The sequence below is a fragment of the Heterocephalus glaber genome, unplaced genomic scaffold (assembly GCF_053883595.1).
Source record: "Heterocephalus glaber isolate CG9 unplaced genomic scaffold, H.glaber_assembly_v1.0 deba00000546, whole genome shotgun sequence".
Taxonomy (NCBI): Eukaryota; Metazoa; Chordata; class Mammalia; order Rodentia; family Bathyergidae; genus Heterocephalus; species Heterocephalus glaber.
In genome coordinates, this window is record NW_028258147.1 from 8,550,369 (window position 1) to 8,565,589 (window position 15,221).

The 15,221-nt window shown below is 36.6% G+C and overlaps 1 protein-coding gene across 2 annotated transcripts in view; it reads left to right on the forward strand.

Moving 5' to 3' along the window:
- Positions 1 to 14,895, forward strand: part of Znf800 (zinc finger protein 800) — a 53,669-nt gene extending 38,774 nt beyond the window's left edge. The window contains exon 6 of one of the 2 annotated variants that reach the window (XM_021237545.2): positions 4,444 to 6,125. In XM_021237545.2, coding sequence (XP_021093204.1) covers positions 4,444 to 4,624 — 181 coding nt within the window. In that variant the 3' untranslated portion in view covers positions 4,625 to 6,125. Of the gene's footprint in view, positions 1 to 4,443; positions 6,126 to 12,881 lie in introns of those variants that run through there. The other variant, XM_021237546.2, reaches the window with a different exon arrangement.
- The last annotated feature ends 326 nt before the right edge of the window (positions 14,896 to 15,221 follow it).

Consider the following 15,221-nt stretch of genomic DNA (forward strand, 5'->3'; position numbering starts at 1 on the left):
AGCAAGAGAAGGCAGGCTAGCTTACCTGTCAGGCCTCACAGGTAACTGACATGGCCACTACTTTCTAAGGCAGGTGCTTACTCTAACCAGCATCATAGGTCCTGGTGTGTATAAATAGCACAGTGCCAGTTCTTTAATTTACAGTGATGAATGTTGGGCACAGTGATTTCTCATGATTATGGGTCAGTGACTTTTATCATGTTAGGGAAAATACTCAGAAAACTATAACCTGAAGGTTCCTGGATGAGCATTGAATCAACTCTCAGTGTGATACACTCATTTTTCCCATAGGAATACAATTATCCCTCAATTTTCAGAGGACCCTTTCTATTACACTAGGCTAGTGATGGTGAACCTTTTAGAGCTTTCAGTCATAAACAGCTGGCACATGCCATAGGTTCACCACCACTGAACTAGGCTGTAGACACATCACAACTTTTGCTTTCTTCATTTCTTTTCTTACAGATGTATAGATTATTTCTTTTAACACAGTTTTCTTCAATTAGAGTTTAATAAAAATCAGTTTTATTGATAAAAGTGAGCTATTTTATGTAACATATTTAGACCAGTGCATGGCATGTAGTAAATAAATAGTAACTATTATTAATAAGTGTAACTAGTATTGAGATCACCCTATCTTGTTACTTATAATGGCAAAGGCATTCTTTTGGATCATTAGATGACTGATCTATGTCATCTTTACATCATGAATTATTTTCAGTCTCTCTTTTCATTTACTTCTTTAATCTCACTTGGCCTTAATGTTGCTTTAAGTAATTAGAACAATATCTTTTGACTGCATGATTTTAAAACTGTTTTTTGTCTTTTGGAATTTTTACTCTTAAAATTTCACCTTCTTGTTCCCAAATTTTCCTATTCCCCACAGTTCTCTTTTTTTATAATGTGACTCTTTTGGAAGAGATAATCTTGAAGTTTCTGCTCAGCTCCAGAATGCATTTGATTTTACATCTTATTTGAATAGAAGATGACATATGTGGCTCTTTCTGTCTGCTTTCCTTCATTTTAAGCTCTATTAAAATTCTTTCTCATAGGGTGGAAAATTATTTTGAAAATTGTAACAGCATTTTAGAGTAGCAAGATGGGCATGGGTATTGGGAGGTAATGATTGAAAATCCAAGGATAAGATTAAAATGGTGAATTCAGCAGTCAGCATTGCCATTGCAGATCTGAGAAACACACAATTGACAAATTAAAACTTCTTGTGTGAAAATGAGTACAGAAAGGAATGATTCAGATGAATCAGTCATACAAATAACAATAAGTGCCTCTTCTCTATCTGGAGGATGAGTTAGTGTTTTAAGGGTGATAAACTAGATTTGGAAAATGGTAGAGATATTACCACAGCTCTTTCTGGTATTTGTAAAAATATAGATCATAGTGCATTTTTGAAACTTACGGTCTCAGAACCACACTTTGAGAACAATCAGACAGGAACCATGGTAGTTCAGAAGAGAGATAATTTCAGACTGCAGCGATCAGGGAAAATAATGAAAGATTTTGGCTTTTGTGTGGATCTTGAGAGATAGCATTTCAATAAATATGAGAAGGAAGAAAACATTTTTAGTGGGTGAAATAGTAAGAGCAAAAGCACACAAATGGGAAATAGTGTATGCTATGAGAATAGAGAGTAAAACAGTTTGGCCCAGAAATTCTTAAATGAGGTATGTGACAGGAAATTGAGGCAGGGCTTGTCATGTGATCACTAGCTCCAGACTTGGGAAAAAAAGTAGGTTGCTATGCTATTTCTCTTCACCCTGCAACTAGATGAAACTATTGATCCCTCTCAGCATTTTCAGCTTCATGTTTTCATGTGTTTTCTGATGATATCAAAGAATCCCATTTTAGAACACTTTGGAAGCTGAAAACTCTCAACATCTCAAAGTATTCCTTCTCATTCTTGCTTTCACTCTCTGAAAAACAAAAATGGAAAAGTCATAGAAATCAGAGGGCAGACCGTGTACCTGTGATGTCAGGTTCACGGCATGTTTTTCCTGTTCGATGAGGACTGCCTCATGTCATTGTGCCTCCTTACTTCCATATCAGCACCTGTCATCTTTTCAAGAGGTATTGCCAAGAAATAGGAACAAAATCTGATGTTTTTCTCTACCAAACAGAAATTTGCAGAGGCCTTATTTGAACTTGAACCTATAATGTGAGTTGACTCATAACTTGAAAGTCTTGGAAGACTTCAGTGTTCCATTATACAGACCACCTTAATCTAGCAAAGCATTCTATGAATTTCTGCTTTGGTTCTATATAGTTTTATGAGTCAAGGATTTAAGCAAGTTTACCTCAGGGAACGAGACACAATTATCAAAGATGAAGTATGTGTTGCTATGTCAGAGGCCCAAACAAGACTACATCTTTAATCAGAATCTCAGGCTAGATTTTGGCTTCATTCAGAGGTTAAAAACTTTTGAGTTAGCCAGTATGGAGACAATGGGCTGCTTTGGATGAATTTGCGCAAAGGAATGACAGGAAATTAGCTCATCTGAAGAAGATGGGAAGAAAAGCTTAGCCTCAGGGTTTAAGACATTCTAATAACCCAAAAGTAATTTTCTAGATAGCATTTCTCAAAGGTAGGAACTTTGTGTTACCTTTGGTGTTTATAGTATTGGAGCCCAGCACCTAGGACATAACAGACATTCCAAAAATATTGGATTAAATTGAAATGTTAGGATTATGAAAGCTGTACTGTAGTGCCGGGAATAAATGCTCTTACGCCTTATCTCTATTTGACCCTACTTTGTTTAGTCATTTGGTGAATAGAACAGGTTTGAGAAATGCTTTATTGAAAGCTCCTACAAACTTTATTTTGTACAAGGACGGTGAAACATTTGATCTCTTGGAATTTGTTGTTTTTGTAAAATTTTTTCTGATATTTTTTATTTACTAAAGGTATTCCTGCAGACATAATAATTCTTTGCAATACTTTCAGAGGGAAGGAAAGTTGCAGGATGGTATGATTAATCAGGTTATCATCTAAGCAAAAAGCAACATTTCAATAAACAACTAATCTTTAATTGTTCATCATTAAAATGAGTGACACAACTTTCAGGTCACTTTGGCTTAAGATATCTTTGGAATTTATAATGGGCTTTCTATCAATTTAATAACAAAATCCTAAAACCATTCTTCTGTATTATTTCATTGTTCCCTTTATGCATTTTCCTGGAGCAAAGTTTAGCCACACAGTTTCCCTAGGTGTTAGTAATTTAAAACTTTAAATCCATTATGATTGAAAAACCACAGTGTTAGGTTTAGACTCTAGTTTATTGTAATATTTTACTGTTGCTCCCATTGAATTCTTTCAAATAGAATAAAAATTATTGAGTTATTGTAGAACATTGGTATTATGTAAGACATATGCTCCAAAAATATGGTAAAATATTGTTTCTAGTAGACTTTCTGTTCCCAAGTCTGTGGAAATTACCAATCAAATTTTATTTGTCAAAGGCACAGACAACTTTTTTTTTCCTAAAGTAGAAATGAGTAAGATATAGCTTCATAAAAGATAGTGGTTTTGATTAACTGTAAATGTGTAAGGAAGGGCTAATCTACACTGTAATACTGTGATTTACTCAGAACTTTTGAGGAAGATCACTTCTGTGGTGACTATCCATTCTTTAAAGTCTTTCTGATGTTCACTTCTTTGCCACATAATACTGTGTAATTATTTTCATTAATTTAACTTGGGATAACGATATAATAGTGAAAAATTCCTTGTATTAATATATTTTCACTATAAAAATAAAATACACTTCTTGCATAACATCTGAGAAATGTATTCATAAAATGAAAATAAAAAGTACCTGTAGTGGTATCGTGGAGATAACTGCTTAACATTTTGGCATGTTTTTCTCCAGTATTTTATACATGAGTGTTGTGTGTATAAGCACGGAAGTGGACACCCATCTACACTGCAGATGGGGATGGAACAGTTTTTTTCATTGCATATAGTATACTTTTCCATATCATTCACAGCATTATTGTAAGATCAGGTTAGTATCCACTGAAAGGAAAAGACTGACACCTAACTGTTAGATACAGAATATTTCCAGTTTTCCTTTAACGATCCTTTTTTCTATTTTGTCTTCTGCTACTATTGCTGCATTGAACACTGAAAAATATTGTATGCATCCATGGTTATTCTTTCAGGGAAAATTCTCAAACTAGGATTTCAAGGGCGGAGTATTGCTAAGTCTCAGGGCTTTGCTCGAGTTCCGAGTTCCCGAATCGCGGACACACGCCCTTAGACTAGTTTGGGCGGGACCCCAGTTCCGTCTCGCGGGGCGCCGAAGGCGCATCTCGCCGCCCTGGGGCCGCCGCTCCTGGGGGGCAGCGCGTGCGTGTTTCCTGTGCGTTTCTAACCAGCGTCTCTGTCTTTCCTTCCTGGGGTCGCTGCGCCCGTGCGGGCCGAAGCCTGGCGAAGCCGTCACCCCGCAGCGCCAACATACTGCGTCCGGCCGCGCCTGGGAGCCGCTGCCCGCCCGCGGGCACCGTCACCACGCGCCAGGCCGCCGCCAGCTGCCGCGCTAAGCTCCGCGGCGCCGCCCGGGAGCGCCAGCACGCGCCGCGCGGCCTCGGCAAGCCCGCCCCGTGAGCGCCGCGCCCACCTCGGACCAGGGCGCCCGCGCAGCCCTGTACCTCAGGCGTCTCCGCCGCGCCCCTGGGGACCCGCGGAGCACCCGAAAGGCCACCGCCAGCAGCCAACTCCTGGTCCTCAGCCCGTTCCCAGACCTCCTGTCACTCTGTGCTCTAACCCATTCTGGTTTATCCCAAGCCCCTCAGGACTACGTGCCTTAGGGCCAGGGCCGGGGATCGGTGGCCCCCGGGGCTGGTCATTGCTGCTCATAGAGCATGACTTCATCCTCCCTGCCATAACCCTGGCTTTGAGAATCTGTCACAGAACAAGATACCTTTTCCTTCCTTGTCCTAATTTATAGACTTCCTACTCCCAGTTTCTTTCATTATTAGTTCTTTGAAGAGTAGCTCTTAATTAGTCTTTTCCACCTCGAAGTCCTGTTATCAAGCTAGCTCCTGCCCCTCACTACTGCCATGTGGGAGAAGATTGTTTTAATAGCTGCGTATCCCCAATGACGACGAAGTGGTTGACATAACCTAGAGTTGTGTCATGTGCAACTGTGATTGAACTTAAAAACTCCAGCATTCAGTCTCCTCCTTCCTGTAACTTCATCTCCGACTCTTTCCTTTGAATCAATCCTTGCTCCCACTGTTCTAACCTTGTTATTATTAGAAACAGTAACCTCTTTGTAATCTCGTCTGTGGTGACCACAGAAATGTACCTCTCATAGCTGCTCCAGGGAGCATGGGTGACTGACGGTTCCCCTACCTTCCAAGGGAATCCACTGAGAGGTGCTCCTTCTGGGCTAATCCCAGTCAGTGACTGAGAGCAGGCTGTGTGCTGGTGATGGTCCATTCATGTAGAATGCAGGAGGCCCCTAATGAGCGATTTGGGCATGGGGACCTCTTAAAACCTGGCTGGAACTTTCTTAGAACTGTGCTGCTTTGGTGTGAGGCTCTTGCCCAATCTCCCTCTCCTTTCATAGGTGGGTCAGACCTGCCTTATGATATGAAGGCTCCCTGCCCCTGTCCTGCTTCCTTCTCTTTATCCTTCACAAGTGTCCCATCAATAGAACTTGCACGTTGAACTGTGTCTTGTTGTTTGCTTTTAGGACTGAACTAACACATTTCAGACATTCCACTCCCTGATTACCATATTCCTATCCTGGGCTATTTGCTCATTGACAGCTAATTCATTAACCTCATCTTCCCCCACTATTAATCAGTCCTTGTCTTGGATGCAATTTCTTCTCTAGCCTAGATTCCATGCTCCATTTTCATAATCCCACTCTTTGAAATGAAGTGCTCTCAGCTCTCAAACCTCAGTTTCTTCCAAGTTATTTCCTGAGAAAAATCTCAATCCTTGTTAAACTATACCATCTACCTTGCATGGGCCTGATTTAGATAACTGAACATTTTCTTTAAGAAAATCACAAAATGTGCAAGTGCAAGGACCCGAGTTCGATCCCTGGTACCAAAAAAAAAAAAAAAAAAAAAGAAAAGAAAAGAAAATCACAAAACTCAAGCAACTAGTTTTTCTTTCAGTCCATTATCTTCAAATCTAAAATTCGTGCTGTTCCTACTATAGTCTCAGTGCCCCTCTTCTAAAACTTCTTTTCATATGTTTTCAATTTCTCAAAATGCCCAGGTCCCCTTCTCCCTGTTTCCTTCATATTTCACTGAGAAAATAGGAGTTACTAAGTACAGACTTCTGGTCTTCCCACAAGACTGTCCATCCCAGCTACCTTGGAAACCACCTTCCTTTTTGTGACTGTAGAGGAAGTTTCAAAGGCCAGCCTTTCCTTTTGTCCTCTGAATTTCACCCCATACTAAGTTTTCAAGAATTTTCTCTTTAGGTTTTCCCTTTCTCTTTTCCGCATCATCAGTCCCTTTCCCCTCAATGGATTGTACTCATCAGCCTTCAAGCATGCTCCTCCAGTATCTTCATTTTAATCAGATCTTCCCTCGTGCACATCGTCTCCATCTGTAGCCAATTATCAGCTCTCCTTTATAAGTGCACTTCTTTGTGGAGTTGTCCTTTCATGTTGTCTGTGTTTTCTAGTCTACTTTTCAGTCCACCATGATACAGTGTCCCCACTAACACACGGACAGCACCCTTGTTAAGGTCACCAGGCATTTTCATACTTCCCAGTCCAAAAGGGTGCTTTGCCCTCCAGACCTTGACCACTGTTTCTTTAAATGTTTCCTCTTCATATCCAAGCCACTGTTCTCGCCTGTATTTCTTCCTGTGTCACTTACTCCCTAGTTTTATAGCCCATCTTCTGCCTAATATTGAAAAGTTGAGGATTCTTGCCTCCTCCCTGGTCCCTCTTTTACGTCTGTGTTCTTTTCCAGGTAACTTACAAATTTTCAAAGACTTAAGTACCATCTTTTTACTGAAATGATTTTCACATTTATGTATCTCAGACCTTTCCACTAGGTTCTAGAATCACATATCTAATTGTTTCCTTAATTTTTTCCTTTGCTTGTTTTGGATCTCCCAAACTCAACATTTGCAAAAATCTAATTTCTCTTTCTCATCCCAAACCTCATTTCCCTATTGCAATACATAGTACCATCATTCAGCCAGTTGCTTTAGCCAGAAACCTGGGACTCAGCCTTGCTTTTTTCCATGAGCTATTCCTTACAACAAGTAGATCACTTAATTCACCAGTTTTTTATCACCCAAATATATCTTTATGCTGTCTGCTTCTTTCCAAGTTCAGTGCCATCACTTTGTCCTGATCAGTATGCTTTCTCACCTGAATATGGTGACAGTCAGTTCTACTTGGTCTGACTGCTACCACTCTTGATCCACTTCAATACATTTTTGATACAGTGGCAACAATAACCATTATTATAAATTGAATCAAGTAAATTGTTGCTTTTAGGTTAAAATCTAAACCCTTTCCCATGGCTCATACAGCCCTGCATAATCAGACCCTAACTTATCTAACCCCATCTATGCTCCTCTCTATTATTTACCCCAAGGCAGCCACTCCTGGTTCCCCCACCATGCCAAGATCTTTTCTGCACCTCAGGGGACTTTGTAAATGTGTTCTCTGTGCTTGAGCTGCTCTTCATGGTCACCTGCTGCCCCATCATAATGCATCTTTTAGATAAGCAGCAAATAAATATATGACAAAATGTTCAGCACTTGGATATGTTTTGAAAAAGGCCTGCCCAGAGCACCCTATGGAAAGTAACCCTCACCTCTCAAATCATTTGTTGTCTCAGTCTTTTGTTTGTAACCTTATTTATTTGTCTGTTTACTTTTTTGAGTGGTCTGTTTCCCATCCTAGAATATATGAGGGAAGAGACCCTGTGTGGATGTGTGCATTCTTCAGTGTAGTATTCTCAGCCCCTCCATGATAGTTGGCACGTGTTAGGTGCACAGTAAATATTGCAGTAATGTATGAATGCATATGCCAGTTTTTCTGTTAGGGGTTCACTTTACTGGTTAGTAAGAGTTCACTATATATTAAAACCACTAACCGTTGTTTTTCCTGTATGCTGCAGACATTTTGCCCCTTCTCAGATATGTACCAACGTAATTCATGATGTCTTTGATATACAGACATACTGTATTTTTCATTTAGATAATTTTTTCATGAATCATATCAATGTTATATAAATATCTGGCCATGTTTCTTTTTAATTTTTTTTAGATTTGAATCTTTACTCCAAATGGAATTTATTTTTGATATAGATGTGATTAAGGGTCTAAATATTTATTTAGTTGTTGTGTCATCCCTTTTCTACTGTTTTGAATATCTCACATTTATCAATTATTAAATTCTTACATATTCTTGAAGTGGTTTCTGGATTCATTGTTTGTTTTTTGGTATTCTCTGTTACTGAACCTGTGTTATTTAAATTATTGTCATTTTATTACTTGCTTTGTTGTGTATTTAACTTTTCAGGGGTATAAGTGTTACTCTTCTTTTTCAAAATGTTTTTGGCTACATTTGTGCATTTATTCTTACAGATAAGCTTCAGCTATATTTTGATCAAGTTTCAAAAGAAACTTTTGACAATTTTTAATGTTATAGATTACACTTTAAAAATAGTAGAGTTTATTTGGGGAAGAATTGCTAATTTTGTAATACTAAGTTTCCTTTTCCAGAACTTGTCACTTGTCAAGGTTACTAAGAACATCCTTTATTTTAATCCTCAGTAATTTTTAAGTCTTTCATATTCCTATTAGTTATTATATTAGATATTTCATGTCTTTGTTGTTGAGTGGGATTTAAAAAAAATAAATGGTTGTTCCTTGGGGATCAAGCAATTTTTTTATTTGGTAGCTTTTTGGAACTCTCATTCATCCTCCTTATTGATTCTTTTCCAAGTAGCCAGTCATTTCAAATGTAATTAATAGTTTCTCTTTTCCTTTACAATACTTACATCTCATATACTGAATAAATGGTGGTGAGAGTTTGCTCTTATTCCTGACTTTTTAAGAATGCCAATAATATTTCACCAGCTTTTAATGTTAGCTGTTGGACTGAAATACAGGTCTTTATCAGGATTCCCAGTTCAACTAAACATTTTATTGAAAGTTGTTGAATTAAACATATTCCAGACAACTAGAGATTATCATTATGGTTTTACTCTTGTGGTCTATTATCACAATAAATTATGTTAATAGGTTTCTCAGAATTGAGTTATTCTGCATAAAATGCATCCTGTTTCATCATGGTAGTTTTTTCCTTTTTTAGTGTAATGTTAAATTCATTTTCTTACATTTTATTTGAGATTATTGCATTTATATTTATGAAAAAGATTGGACTGTAGTTGTGCATTTTTGTATACCACTTTATCAGCTTCAAAAAAATGAAAATTTCCATGTTCTATGTTCTAGATTAGAATGTATTATAGGGATAGTCTATTTTTTTAAGTTTTGGAGGAACTCACTCATAACACTATTTAGACCTCATGATTTTTCAGGTTGAGTGAGTGGAAGATGATTCTCTGAAAACTTTCAAAAAACTTCTATGGTCTTGGCCTAGACAGATTACTATTTCTTGAATATCAATTTTAAAATTATATTTTTAAAGAAAATCATGCATTTTCATAGAATTTTAAAAGTTGATAGCAGATTTCTACATAAAATTATAATTAATATTTTCTCATATCTGTGGTTATAGCTTATTTCTCAGTTCTAATCTTTTTAGTTACATTTTTCCTTTCTTTTATTAGACTTGCCAATCTTTTTAAGGAACCAGTACTTAGATATTTTATCAATTTATTTTTTCTATTGTATATATCAATATAACTTTTCATCTTTAATTCTTTACTTATTTTTATGCTTATTGTTTTATGAATGTTTCTTTGTAATTGATGGTGTAGTTCATTTATTTTTATTTCTTATTTAATATGACACGTAAGACTATAAGTTTACCTCTGGGCACATCTTTGATTGCATCCCAAGAGTTTTGGTATGTAGTCTCTCAATGTTACTATTTAAAAATAATGGATTATAATTGCTGTTTCTATTTCATTTTTCACATGTTATTTAGGATAGTGTTTTGAGTTTTGTTATTGTTAATCCTGATTTCTTTAATAAAGAGTAAGTTTATTAATATTTATGTTGCTATTTCAATAAAAAAGCTAATTTTGTTTGGAAAAAATAAAAATTATTTGTGAAATGGTCTTATCTGAAATTGTATAAAGGCACCATCCTGTGTTAGTTACAAGATCCAACCAATAGCGCCAGCTAGTGGTGACTGTACTAATGACTGACAACAGGGATTTAGGGTACCATTAATGCCATTCATTAATTTACTGGAATTATCATTTCATTAATGTCCAAGTTACCCATGTAAAAGTCAAGAAGGAACTTTAAAAATACTTACTATATCAGTAATTCTTAAATACTTTAGTATGAAATTTAAATCTAATAATTAGAAAAATTCAACAGTTTATGAAATCAGGAAGGATTTCAATACTGTGAACATGAACTCTGCCACAAAATTTTGGCATTAGAAAAATTTTCTTTTAGACTCAGCAAAACATAGTTTTGTGAAATGAACCACAAACTGGGCAATGAGTATGTAAGCAGGGGCTGTGGACCACAATGGTATGAAAATTAGAGGCCCATACCCTAAATCCTGGGGCTCCAGAAACTCCAGAATTGTTCTGTGGTTTAATAGGCTTGACAGAACATTTTGATTTTTTTCCATACAGGTTAGTGGGAAGTTCAGCAAATTTTGTGTTTTAGAAAATGAAAATAATAACACAACTCTCACACCTGTATACAGCAGTATAAGAGTCATACTAATAAAACCAAAATCATATAAAAGGAAGTGCAGAATGTTTTGCAAGGGAACAAGGGACCTCTGTTAATCTGCAAGTTCAGGGAGAATTCCTCGAAAAAGTAATATTTAGCTGACAGAAAAATAATAAAATTAATCTGCCAAACTGCTGTAAAGTTTTCTAAAAGCTTTCTTTTGGTTTCTGTAATTTTCCATCTTAGACCAGTATCAAACAGTTCTTAAACCAGCACCAGTCATTGCATCCTACATGCAGAGAATGATCTAGCTTTTCATTTGCTCCTTCCTTAGCGCCTGGGAGATAGCAACATTTGGTTTCTCTCTTCTGAGGCTGATCTTTCCTTCACAGGGACCAAATCAATCTCTCTGACAGAAAATGCTAAGGCAATAATGGCGAACCTTTTAGAGACCGAGTGCCCAAACTGAAACCCACAACCCACTTATTTATCACAAAGTCCCAACACTGCAATTAAACCTGAATACTGAGGTTTTAGTTTAGAAAAAAACAACTATTATCTGAGGCTCAACTGCTGAGCCAACTTTGCTCACGTGTGACAGAGAGGGGGCTCTGTGTGCCTGCTGTAGCATGTGTGCCATAGGTTCACCACCATCATGTGAAGGCATCCTCTGGGCTGACTGTCTTGGAGTGCAGACTGCCTAAGGAGATTCTATCCTAGGGTTGCCTCCCAGCTGTTAGGCAGCAGGTGCTCCTGAGGTGTGATAGGCAGAATAAGTGCTCACTCCCTTCTCTTCCCAAAAAGATGTTCACACCTAATCCCTGGAACCTACAGTTTTGTGATTTTTACATGTCAAAGGAGCTATACCAAAAGGATTTAATTATAGGATCTTAAAATGAGGATATTATCCTAGATTCTTCAGGTGGGCCCAGTGTAATTCTTTTTCTTAAGCTTTATTAAGTCTTTATCAAGGTAATTGTTATAAACGCAGATTAATAGCCAGACTAACAGACCATAAAACATAAAACAAATCTCTAAGGTACACTTTTAGCCAATATTGTCCATGCTGGATTACAATAATTTTTTTCTCTCTTTTTTCTATTATGTCTATATTTTGCACTTTATTTATTTATTTATTTATTTATTTATTTATTGGGTTTCTCATATAAGAAAAACCATGTGATATTTAGCTTGTGTGTTTTACTTGTATGTCATTTTTAACATCATTGTTTCTAACTAAAAAGGATATACAATTAATTTCATTTACTTGATTGCTTTAATAATTTTCTCTGCCACTTCTCTTTCTTTGAAATATTGTAAAGTGCTGTGTAGAAGTTAGATTTCATGCAAATAATATAATTAATCTCTCTGAGTAGGTTTTTGTATGTAATATTAGCAGGAATCTGCAAATGATATATGCAAACCCAAGTTTCTTAGAAACACTTACAAAGGAACATAATTCAACATTGTTTTACCTACCTATCACTACTCCATGGTATACAGTTATTTATCATTGTGCATGATAAATCAAGCACAGTGACCCAATGATCTTTTGAGAGCACGTAAGTTATTACCTAGCTCCATTTTCTTAGGTTAGTAGAAGTTCTGCCTTTAAGAGAGATAGGCTAAGATTCTGAAAGAAAAAACAGTGAGGGCAAGACAAAGTTCACAGTACTCAGAAGTGCTCCTAGTCACACTTGATACTGTGGATATGTACTGGCTTTTAAAATGTATGACATCACATTAAATTTAGTGCAATGTCAGTAGATATTTACTGGCTTTTAAATGAAAGCACATTAAATTCAGTAGAATGTCAGAAATTATTATTATGATTGTTACTTCTCTTGAATATAACTATTTACAGTAAGCCCACAGCAGTATTATAGCACAGGCATAAAGTCAAAGAAACCAAGTGAGGAACTGGAATTATGTAGCTTGAGACAACCCACTATAAAACAACTGATTCTGAGGTTGTAGCACGTGCTCTAGGATAATGAAACTTTAAAAAGAAAGTGTTACACTTTCATTAATTGTTTTTTCCTTTTAGACCTCTAGGTTTTCATGTAAGTTGAACAGACAATAACAGAAGTAAACTAACAGAAATGGTTTGCTTTTGAGCTGCCACCTTTCTGGAGCCCCATCAAAAATTCAGTTCATTTTGATTGAACAAGTTAAGAGAAATGAATGAGGGAACTGAAGTACAATTGGAAAAGGTATGTGGTTTAATAGAATACACAAAAAATTAAGACATGGATCTGACAGCTAATAGTTTGTGGCCACAGACATTAATTATATCTCTTGATGACATCTTGTTTATAAATAGAGTCAAATCTATGGAACTCACTCACTTCAGTGTTCTTAGAAAGCATGAGTGAAATACTCTTAAGACATAATGAAGCACAGAGGAAGACCAACAGTTTTATGTTATGGTTTAAAGCATGGAAAAAAGCTAATGTTTGTAGATGGACACTCAGATGGATTAGCTGTGGCTCTATGGATCCCTATTAAACTTAGAATTTCCTCCAGTTAGTACACATACAGTTAGGCAAAAGGAAGGGGCGGGAGTTGCTCCAAATGTGAACTCCTTTTCTGTCCTACTCCAGCCTCAAGGGGTGGCATATCAAAAAGGCTAAGACCCAGATCTTGGGAAGGTGGTACCACTGATACGTAGCCTTGAAGAAGTTATTGTCTGTCTCAGTAGTTTCAGCAGTACAATGATAATAATTAAGAAGTTCCTATACAATGTGTTGGGTACTTAACACAATATCTGACACATAATAAGTGTCCAGTAAATGTTATCATTAACATTAAAATAAGATAAAAGGAATCATTGTTTTTCATCCTCCAAATGATCAGAGAGGAAAACAGATGGGAAATTTTGTGAATTAATTTTATCCACTCCATAGGCTAAACCTCTGGCAATAGCAAATGTTGGTGAGCATACTGAGTAACCAGAAGTTTCTTACATTCACTGTTGCTGGAAGTATAAAGTGGTATAATTACTTTGCAAAACTTCTGGAAGTTTCTGTAAAATTAAACATATACCTGATAACCCAGACATTTCACTGCTAGGTGTTTACTTAAGGGAATTCAAGGAGTATGTCTACCCAAAGACTTCTACAGTATATTCATATCTGTTTTATTCATAACAGCGAAATAGTGGAAATACCTGAGGTATTCTTTAAGAGGAGAATGAGTAATTGTAGTATTTACATACAATTAAATACTAATCAGCAATAAAGCAATAAACCTCCAGAATAGTACTCACAAAAACCGTGGATCAGTCTCAAAGACATGTAGAGTAAAAGAATCATTACCAAAAGAATGTGTAAAGTATGATTCAATTTCAACAAAGTTTTAGGACAGGCAAAATTTATCCATAGTGAAAAATATCAGAACAGTAGTTGGTTGTGGTGTGAGGAATGTGTATTGACTGGTGAGGGGCCTGATGGAACTTTCTGGGATGATGATAATAATGTTCTCTACCAGGGGTGGTGAACCTATGGCACACGTGCCACAGCGGGCTGTTTATATCGTTGAAAGCTCTAAAAGCTTTCCCATCACTGTTCTATACCATGATAGAGTTTGCACAGGTGTGTGAATTGGTCAACCAACGATGAATGACTTAACATTTTTGCCATTTACTGTTTATAAATTTAATTTCAAAAAGAAAAAAGAGCTATAAATAAATATGGAACTCTAGTTGATGATATGCATTCTCATATGTTTGCGAGTAACATGCACTACTTCCTTCAACTTACTTCGAGATGAATAAAAAATAAGATGGATAGAGTATAGGAAGAAGGATTAATGTGTCAGAACGCAAATGCAGTAAAATACAAGATATAAATGTATCTAACTTTTAAATTTCAATATCCAATTCTTCATTTATAGCAAATATACACAGACCTGAATTTTTATATATACCTTTTGTTTTCTAATCCTGCTAAATTCAAGTACAAGTTCTAGGGGCTCCTAGAGATTTCTTAGTATTTTCTCTGTAGAAGATCATTTCATCTACATATAAAGAGTTTGCTTCTGCCATGCCAATCCTATCCTAGTTGTGTCATTTTATTGCCAGACTATTTTGGTGGGGACTAGGTTTCAAAGTTTAATGGACCGATAAAGAGTAAGCATATCTGCCCTTGTTCCCCACCTTAAGGAGAAAGCATTGTATCTTCTCCATTTATATAAGGCATTCTCACTGGAAGTATGGAGTACATGTCTTTAATCTGTTGAGAAGTTTCTGTTCTACTTCTAGTCTCCTGATAGCTTTTATCATGAACAGCTGTAGAATTTAGTCCAATACTTTTTCTCCAACTACTGACAGGATCATCTGGCTTTTTCCTTTCCTCTGTTGAAATGATGACTTATGGGGATGGATCTT